At 43.1% G+C, this 10,075-nt stretch overlaps 1 protein-coding gene across 1 annotated transcript in view; it reads left to right on the top strand.

The window, feature by feature from the left end:
* Positions 1-7,557, top strand: part of ITGAE (integrin subunit alpha E) — a 58,789-nt gene extending 51,232 nt beyond the window's left edge. Inside the window, exons 31-35 of the mRNA XM_029912532.1 lie at positions 959-1,033; positions 1,956-2,054; positions 2,897-2,992; positions 5,259-5,369; positions 6,101-7,557. Of these exons, the coding sequence (XP_029768392.1) occupies positions 959-1,033; positions 1,956-2,054; positions 2,897-2,992; positions 5,259-5,369; positions 6,101-6,157 (438 nt within the window). The 3' untranslated portion in view covers positions 6,158-7,557. The remainder of the gene's footprint in view (positions 1-958; positions 1,034-1,955; positions 2,055-2,896; positions 2,993-5,258; positions 5,370-6,100) is intronic.
* The last annotated feature ends 2,518 nt before the right edge of the window (positions 7,558-10,075 follow it).

The raw sequence follows: 10,075 nt of genomic DNA, 5'->3' as shown, positions 1-10,075 counted from the left end.
CCCCCTCCCCCGTTCCCGTCACCCCTTGGGTTCCCCGTGCCCATCACCCCCCGTGGCCCTTGTCTATCACCCCTCCCCCGTGCCCGTCGCCCCTCGGGTGCCCCGCATCGGTCACACGCACCATACCCGTCGGGTGCCCCGCGTCGGTCACACGCACCATACCCGTCGGTCGCCCCGCGTCGGTCACACAAACTGTGCCCGTCGCCCCTCGGGTGCCTTGTGTCGGTCACACACACTGTTCCCACCTCTGCGCTCCCTGAATGACTTTGTCCCACCCCCATGAGATGATGAGGCTCCTTCGCTCTTAGTGCTTCCCACAGGGCACTTGTGACTCTGGGAGGAGACGGACTAGTCCTTCACTGCTTCCGCCCCATCGAGACCCTGCTGACAATGGCCATGTTCTGTATTGGACCAGCTAAGGCCTTCAGGCTCTCACCTCCTGGGGCAGAGAGCTGTGTCTCCAGGACTGGCTGTACAGCACAATACATGCTGAGCGCGGACAGCACTATATAAACAACAGAGCACCCACCCTGAATGTAGTGAGTGCCGAAATGTTGATTTAGCTTTGGCTTTATCATATAATCCAAGAAATAGTCTCTGCTGTAGTGAATTCTGTGGACTCCACTATCCTACAGTGCAGATGAGTCCTTTGTGCTCCAGGCAAATCCTTGGGGATAGATCGCCAATACACTTGCCCCACATACTGCAAGTAGGTTGTGGCCACACATCTCTAGGTGAAGACAGCCAGACCAGGGACACTTTGGAGTTCATCTCTCCTAAACTGACCAATTGGTGGTGTAGTGAGCATCTGACCCTGAGCCTCCCTTCCTCTGCTGTCTTGGGAAGAAGGTGGCAGACAATGGGATTGGGCTTCTGGAATTTTGTGCATTTTATTAGGCATGCTCTGGGCAAATGGTGTGTGAGAAACTACCAAGACTGTCCACTACTCTCTTTCCAGAATACAACAGTCTGCACAAACTGGAAGGATTTGGAATATCATCCTCAATTCTGTACTGGAAAGACCAAAGTACAGGTGAGTGGTTTCTTGGTATTTGCTGTTACACAGATGTACTAGGGAAACACAAACTAATTACTGTTGGTCTTTCCAGAAATGGGAACTGCAGCACCCAGCAGATACTCTGCTAGTCAATCTACATAGAATGTAATTACACAGGCTCTCTATGGTGCAAGCAGTGAACTAAATCCAGGAGTCAGTTTAGTTTGGCTTTAACACACAGGCGCATAATGGTTCTGGATGTTTAAAAAAAAAAAAAAAAAGGAAAGTCCTGACCTGATAGACTATATTTTTCTAGATCCACATAGTGATCTTGTAACTTTAACGTTGGGGCACTTGTTTTTGTGTATCTGATTACTTGATTTGAGCCTGTCATGGTGCTTGGTATGTAGCCCTTTAGTTTTCTTGGTTTATGATATTAGGGTTGCTGGTGGTACTGACAGCTACTGCAGGGCTGTGCAACATCTGCTGTGCCATGCATATCTAAGCATTAGAATAAATTCCCTAGGGAGGTTGTGGAATCTCCATCATTGGAGATGTTTAAGAGCAGGTTAGACAATCATCTGTCAGGGATGGTTTAGATCATACAGTACTTAGTCCTGCCATGAGTGCAGTGGACTGGACTAGAAGACCTCTCAAGACTTTCCAGTCCTATGATTCTATGCTGGGACAATGGCTTTGTAGTGGCCAATGCAGTGAGTCACATGACATTATTGAAAAGTGGAGTAACAAGTGTTGCATGCTGTACCCAAGAATGGCTCGCTTTTAATAGACACACAACATGCATTTAGTGAAATGGCTTGTACATTCTAGAAGTCTCAAACTATTTCCATGCAAACTGCAATCGTGAACCCCCTGCTTAGAGTGAAATAGTTAGATTCCATGCCATACATTTTGCTTTGAGAAATATTTTCAGTGTTGATATCCCTTTCTCTTTCAGGCCAGCAAAGGGCAGTACCAACATGTGCACTGTGCTATCACATCCGACAGAGAGAATGTTACTGTGATAGCTGAGTTGCCTTTAATTGATTCTCAGCAGGTATACACAGAAGCTGTGTTTCTCTGTCTTTTCTTGCTAAAAATCTGTTAACCCACATTTGCGGGATAGAATCTCTTCAGGGACATCTCTGAAATCCTTACCCTGAATGACATTTAGATACTAAGTCTCAGAGGGGTAGCCATGTTAGTCTGGATCTGGAGAAAGCAACAAAGAGTCCTATGGCACCAGAGCAAGGGTGGAGTTTTTAATCATGGTGCTTTCAGCTCTCAGGAGAGACTCTGTTCCTACGAGAGATGTTGCCATCTCCTCTAGTCATCCACAGAGGCTATTCCTCTAGAGGATGGTACTTCCAGTGCTGCAAACATTGATTTTCTAGGTACCGTCTTATTATTGATACTGCCATAAGTCCAAGCAGAGCAGGGGGATGCTGGGTAACACAACCTCAGCACATTAGAGTCTCAGTTGTGTGAGTGGACTGCAGTTATCCCATTTTAACACTCTGGCTAGAACAACATTCAGCAGGTCTTAACAGACTTGGAGGTGAGAGGTCTGAGATGTAGGGGGAAGAGATGCTCCTTTTGTGAATTTCTTAAATTGATGAGCAGTCCCCGTAACTAGAACTGCAAAATCTGGGCATCTTGGGTGCAGTCTTATCTGGAATTTGGTCAGTCCGAGCTCCAGTACGGGTTCGAACACACTCAGTTGATTGGGATGCAGTGGGAACTGGCTGACACAGCTGAGTTCTGAGTTTGGAAAACCACCATGTTTGTGGAGGAGGCAGAGGACCTCTTTGCTAGACTATGATTGTGCCAGCTTTTCTCTGAAGAACTGAAAGGTCTAAAATAATAATTTGCTTTGTCTTTTCCCTCCCTCTTTTATAGTTCTTAAAAGACAGAACTGATCTTCTGGTCATTGGGGAAATCACCTTCAACAAACATCTATATGAGGGCCTGAAGGAAGAGAACCACAAAGCTGAGGTATCCAAGCACCGTGTAGGCAGCTAGGGCCCTTTCTCAGGATGGAAATGAAAGAAGCAGCTGAGGAGAGGAATGCAAATGTTTTTGCTGAACTCTTAAAATAGAGTGATTTAGGAGGGCCTGGACTGATTGGTTGAGTTCAACTGAACCAGGATTCAGACCACAGAGAGAACAAAAGGGAATGAAGAGAATGTATTGGTGCACACAGAGAAGTTATCTGCCTGGTTGGGAATATGCCTACTATATTCCCAGTCATGCAGAGAACTATCCTAAGTCCAGAAGGTAATTTCTAGTTGGAAACACAAATATATGTCAGCTTCAAAGAAGTTTCAATTATAGTAGATAGATTTAAGCACCTCCTGGAAGCCTGATGGGTGTGGGGGAGTGGGGAATACAGCCAATTAGGGTGAGCAGCTGTTTCATCTTAAAAAGAACAGGAGTACTTGTGGCACCTTAGAGACTAACAAATTTATTAGAGCATAAGCTTTTGTGGGCTACAGCCCACTTCTTCGGATGCATATAGAATGGAACATATATTGAGGAGATATATATACACACATACAGAGAGCATGAACAGGTGGGAGTTGTCTTACCAACTCTGAGAGGTCAATTAAGTAAGAGAAAAAAAAAATTTTTTTTGAAGTGATAATAAGAGAGAGATTCTCCCCTTGTAAGTATTCTCACACTTCTTATCAAACTGTCTGTACTGGGCTATCTTGATTATCACTTCAGAAGTTTTTTTTTCCCCTCTTACTTAATTGGCCTCTCAGAGTTGGTAAGACAACTCCCACCTGTTCATGCTCTCTGAATGTGTGTATATATATCTCCTCAATATATGTTCCATTCTATATTCATCCGAAGAAGTGGGCTGTAGCCCACGAAAGCTTATGCTCTAATAAATTTGTTAGTCTCTAAGGTGCCACAAGTACTCCTGTTCTTTGTGCGCATACAGACTAGCACGGCTGCTACTCTGAAACCTGTTTCATCTTAGATGAGCTGCATTCATGTTCCCTCTTAATCATCTATTTGAATCTAAATCCCAACATTTTTATATATGTCAGGTGGAAAATTGGCCACTTGCTACAGTTATATTTAATAGGCCCATTTGTCCTCTGACATACATTGATGTAATTCAGGAGAAACGCCAGGGAAATCAGCAGGGTTGCATCGGTGTATGTGAGAAGACAATTCACAGTTCAGTAGAGGCTGTTAAAGTAGTGAGAGAAACTCAAGCAGTGTATAACTGTTGTGCTTTGAGAGATGCACTAGGTAGCATCACAGAGTGATTATCAGAAATATAGCTCTGTTCATGCTCTGATGCCTAGTGTGAAGAAAGACAAGGGGCGTATACGGTGGTACTGGAGCATCATTTCAATAGACAAAGTAACCTGTGTCACTCAACTGTATTGTCTCTATTTTTCAATGTTTCTTTTTAGTTAGCAAATACTTGAGCCTTTTCCTCCCATTAGTGGAAACCTTTACCAGTGAGCTCAGCTCAGTAGAATCTCCTTTCTTGCCAGCATCGCAGCAAGAGGAGTTTGAGGTATTTACTCCTTCCACAAAATATGGCCACATCTGTATGTGGAAACAAAGTGTATTTTGAACACGTTAACTAGGCTCCTTGGTAGGCTTCAGCTAATGTATTAAAGCTACAACTGCCTTGTGTTCACTAGGATTTCAATATGTGTTAGTTAACATGTTTTAAAGTTGCACCTTTTTTCCCTAGTGAAGACAAAAACTATATTGTAATGGGTTGTCATTAGGGGACACTGATACAGTCACTTCACCCAGAGACATGTTAAGGAGTCTGAGTGAGTTTAACTAGAAGTAAAATGATACAAAATTAGGATTGCACCCGTTAAATGGATTAAAACTGTCTAATTGAAAAGGACTCAGATTGGAAATGGGAATCTTCATCGAACAGGTGTTATTCTAGTAGATGCCTGTGAGAACTGGTTCTTGGCCTACACTGCTTAATGTTTTTTATCAATGACCTTGAAGAAACCATAAAATAATAAACATAAAACTGAGAAAGTTTGCAGATGAGACAGAGATTGAGGGAGCAGTAAATAAAGAAGAGGAACAGGTCACTGATACAGAGTGATCTATATCGCTTAGTAAGCAGGGCACAAGCAAATATTATGAGCTTAAGATGGCCAACTGTAAAGTGTCCCTTCTGGCATTATAATCTGTGAACTCTCTCTCCTAGTTAAGACAAAGCAATTAAACTGGAGCATTTGCTAAACCACCCTTGATTCTATTCTAGATCACTGTCGTCTTGTTGAAAACACAAGTAATCAATACCTTGCCTGTTGTCGTAGGAAGCTCTGTTGGTGGATTTTTGCTGTTGGCTTTCATTATTTTCATCCTTTTTAAGGTAAATATATTTGTTGACATGATTACAAGCACATGTCATTCTTGTTGATTAAGATCCCAGCAATCCAGCGAATATACTGCCCTCAGTGAGAGTTCACATTCAGCTGTGGATATTCTGATATGGTTTACTGAGGGAGGGAATGCAGGTCATTGGGGTTCTCCCTTACAGTTTTTTCAGCAGGTATATTAATACATTTTTAAAGTTTCCCTGAGTTATGAAAGAACTTGTTTTAAAAAACAAACAAATCCTGAAGGATCCCAAGGTCTTTCATGAGGCCTCACTGTCCTGGCCAGATTACAACTCAGGCAAATGAATACAGCCTCATAAAATTTCCTCCACAGTTACAGCTGGAGACAGTATTCATTTTCATTTTCTCTTAAACTGTTAAACAGCTGCCAGGTTCCACTCCAGAAGTGGCTTCATTTTAGTAGAGTGTGGGGGTATGTGGAGGCGGGGGGAGAAAATCGTGGCAGGGGGTGATTCCATATCTACGTGCCTATACCTTTTGACGAGTTTAAGGATGTAAGGTGCTATAGAACTGTAAGACATTATAATTGGGCCAAATTCTGAGTTCCTTACTCAGCTTTTGCTTAGTCCTTAAACTTCCACTGACTTACTGCGACTTTAACTGAATAAGGGGAACTCAGAATTTAGCTCATTGCTATAATGTATATACACAAACACAGAGGGACCCAATAAATGTTTTTAATGCTCTTCTTGATGTCTTTCAGTGTGGCTTTTTCAAAAGAAACTATAAAAATATGATGGAGGAGCAACATGATTCCTGAGGATCAGGCTGACTAGAGCAGGATTCTGTACAGGAATTGCACACTCTTCCTGAGAGCTCCAATATCAAAGACCAGCCAGAAGCAAAGCAATTCAGTCTGTGAGCTGGGATGGATCTGAGGGTCCTGAATTTTGAGACTGCCATGGTTTGCTCCTGGTTTAATTTAGGGATTTTGCACTCTCGTATGACCCAGCCACCTGCTTGTGCAGCTAGCTTGGATTTGCTGACTACTTGTCAAAATTGGACTTTCCTAGATTAATAAACCACAGAATCCTCATTTCAGATTTTGCCTAAATGTAAATATGCTGGAGACAATTTAGTTTGGATTGTGTGTAATTTATGCATTGTTATCGCATTCTTTGTTGTTTTGATGCCGAGTTGGTTTTAAATGGACTTTAATAGCATACAGCCTCAAACGAGTTTGAAAATAGAAGTGGTTGAATGGAGGCTCCACTCTGCTCATTGCGAGTGAAGTTGGCAAAGCACCTCTGATGCATGCACGCTTGTACTTGTTTGATTTAACACAGCAGGGCAGGCTCGTTGCTCTCAGCCATTATTCTGTTAGTGGGATGTGTGGATTCTTGCCGATTGGAAACATAAGTGTGTACAGAGGTGACCATGTAAACAAGCAGAATGGTTATAGGAGAAAGACTCTCCTCCCCACACCCAGAACAAAGAAGGTTCTTGTATGGCCTAGTAACCCAAAATGCTTTTGTGTTTTCCATTGGGATCTCCAGAGTCCCATGAGAACAAAAGGTTAAAAATCAGATTCATGCCTTTCAGTTCTGGGTTAATTGTTTTCAAATTCTGATTAGGTCACAAGTAAAAATGAGTTTGTTAGGTCTCATACTAGGTCCTGATGGACTATTTCCACATCAGAAATCACTACACCATGGTGGCATGACTGGCGATGCCTGCTCAGAAGAGTACAAGAACTAGAATGGTAGCAGTGTTCCAGGTCTTGAGTCACTGGCAAATCTGGAGTTGAACAGAGCAAGATTGTTGCAGGTCAGGATTGTGATTTATTGCATAGCAATGTGGAGTCCCAAGACTGGAATAGCAGGTCAGAGGTAATTGCATTTACAGAGCAGTGTGCGTGGGAAGTTTGCTTAACAACTGCCTGTCCTGTGGTTGGCTCTAGCCAGCACCTCAGTCCTTGTCTTTTCTGAGCACTAAAATGACCACTGACCTCAAACATTTTTTTGAAAGCAAAAATACCTTTAAATATTTCCACATTTGGCTGTAGTTGTCCCTAACTGTGTAGTTTGCTGTTTTATTTCTGTCACATTTACTTAACCTAAAACCACTGAAACTTGAGTGTGTTCGCTTGAAACTGACAGAATTAACCTAGATGGGGGGAGGGATAGCTCAGTGGTTTGAGCATTGGCGTGCTAAACCCAGGGTTGTGAGTTTAATCCTTGAGGGGGCCATTTAAGGAACTGGGGTAAAACTCTGTCTGGGGATTGGTCCTGCTTTGAGCAGGGGGTTGGACTAGATGACCTCCTGAGGTCCCTTCCAACCCTGATATTCTATGATATGTTTATTCTAAGAGGAGGAAAGCAGATTAGCCCACCACCTGCTCTTGTCTTAGCCAATACACACCATTTCATGGTTAGCTAACAGCTTCTATGTAGCCTGTGGAAGCAGAGAAAAGGATAAAGGGAATTTGAACGCAGATAGCCTGACTCTTACTTTATTCCTAAAAGTTAAGCTAACACTAGCTCTAATAACTTGAGATTTCAGGCAGGGCCTGGGCAAGTGGAAAGCGAGTGGAACAAAAAAACTGTAAGAGATACTGTTTTTCGACCTTGTGTTAGATAAGAATGGAATACAGACTAGCAGGAACTGCTGAGAAAAGTAAGATATCAGAAGGAATACGTATAAACAAGATGCGGTTGTTGATCATTATTGTCTGTAACAAAAGGTATAAATGCTTGCCCTAATTGTTTATCTAACGGAGACCTGCCTGGGACGGGGGGAACCCCTGTCCGGGTGTACTCCCTCCTTGCAAGTGTCAGGAAAATAAACTGTCTCTGACTTGTTGCAACCAACCTGAGAGTGAAGACTCTATTTTCTTCCACACTGTGCTGGGTTTTTTTTTAATGTCTTGGTGTAGCAGTTAGTATGTACTGTTTCGTGAGAAACTAACAGCTGCCATGTGGCCTGCACTGGAGTGTCTTTAATATCTTGGTGTAGCAATTGGTCGGATGGCAGAAGTGAGCAAGTCTTTTAAAAGTTATAACAGAGGCCAGGCTGTGATTTGGTGGCAGTGCAGCATGACAGGAACCTGAGTTTAAGTGCAATGTTGGGTCTCCTCAGTCTACGCAGGTCTGAGAAGGTAACAAGATACTCTGCAAAAGCATGTCCTAATGGGCAACTCACAAAACCACAGTGGTAATGGTTGTTGAGTAGACAACACATCTGTTCCCTCCAAGGTAGAGCTTAAGCAGGAGTTTTGAAGCTGTGGTCCCAGGATATAGAGGAGCTTCAGAAACCTGCCAGGCCTTTGGTTAGTGCCAGAGTTGGCAATCCAAGAAACTCATTTGTGGTTGGTTGGTAGGGAGGTTAAAATCCCCATAGAACATCAGATCAGAAAAAAGACAGACTGTTTCTTTCTTTTTGGGCTCTAGCTGTGTGTCACAGTTCAGGACGAGCTGTACCTCTCATTCCCTCTCCCTTTCTGTCCAAGTGCCTCCCCCTTGAGGTCTCAGGCTCATGCCTTTACCTCTCTGGGATGGAATCCTGTGAGTCTCCCACACTTAAATCAGGGTACTAGGTTACAACCCCCCTGCGTACCATCCATGCTTACTCAGCATGCCCAGCTGGACAGAGTACCTGCAGTTCTTCCCTTCAGGGGTTATGACCAGTAATGAATACAATGACCCAAACAGCCTTCTAAAGCAAAGTGTTATTTAATCTTAACTGTAAGAACACAGCATAACAGGAGAAAAGAATTAAAACAACAAAAGGCCTACGCACACATCTATTTTATCAAGAGTCATTCCATCTGCTACATAGGGAACCTGGTAGGTCTGTCTTCCTAGACATCTCCAACCTCTCCTGGACTCCCTTTTAGTCAACTGAATTCTTGAGAGCCTTGGTGTCTTTAAACCCTAGTGAGTCTTTTGTTCTCTTCCCCCCCTCCCCCCCTTCCTCACAGGACTGAGACATTGCTGGAGAAACCTGCTTAGCAAGCCTACAGGGGGGATCTAGCCAGAGCATCACAGCACTGTTCTTCAAATGTTGGTCCCTCTTTTCTGGGAACATTTCTTGACAAACCCGATAGTGAATTATCACAATGTATGAATACAGTACACAACTTTACAGTACTAAGACAAACTAATAGCACATATAGTATTTATCGATTTATTGCACACAAATCCCAAACCATCATACTGTATGAGGCATGAGTGTGGTCCTGCTGCGTCACCTTTAATAAAGCTCCTGAGAGACGGGTCAATTGATGGATGTGAACACTGCCTATGAAACAGAAAAGAATAATTCTCAGCCATCTGATTTCTGGTTGACATCAAAGGGAGTTGAGGGTACTCATCACCTCCCAGGATTAGGCCATTTGTATGACCTTTGGGGCAGACACCTGTTATCTGTTTGGCACTGACCCACAGCTTTATAGTGCTGTGTGCTCTACAGCACTATATAAATTAATAATAATAAAAGCAACATTATTTACTGCATCAGTATTTCCAGTGAAAATTGACCGGCAGAGGATTATTCATTCTGGTTCACAGGCAGGAATCACATCCATAAAACAATAGCATCTCTTAGAGAGCATAATTATATGTGACTCAGCTGGCCACATGCGCATTTCTAGAGATCATTCAAACAGATGGTAACTAGAGAGGGAAATGGCTTCCTCCACCAAGGAGAGCTCACAAAACGATTAACCTTGTCATTTTGT

The sequence above is a fragment of the Terrapene carolina genome, unplaced genomic scaffold (assembly GCF_002925995.2).
Source record: "Terrapene carolina triunguis isolate 2854851 unplaced genomic scaffold, T_m_triunguis-2.0 Scaffold231, whole genome shotgun sequence".
Classification (NCBI taxonomy): Eukaryota; Metazoa; Chordata; order Testudines; family Emydidae; genus Terrapene; species Terrapene triunguis.
This window is presented reverse-complemented; position numbering and strand designations above follow the sequence as displayed.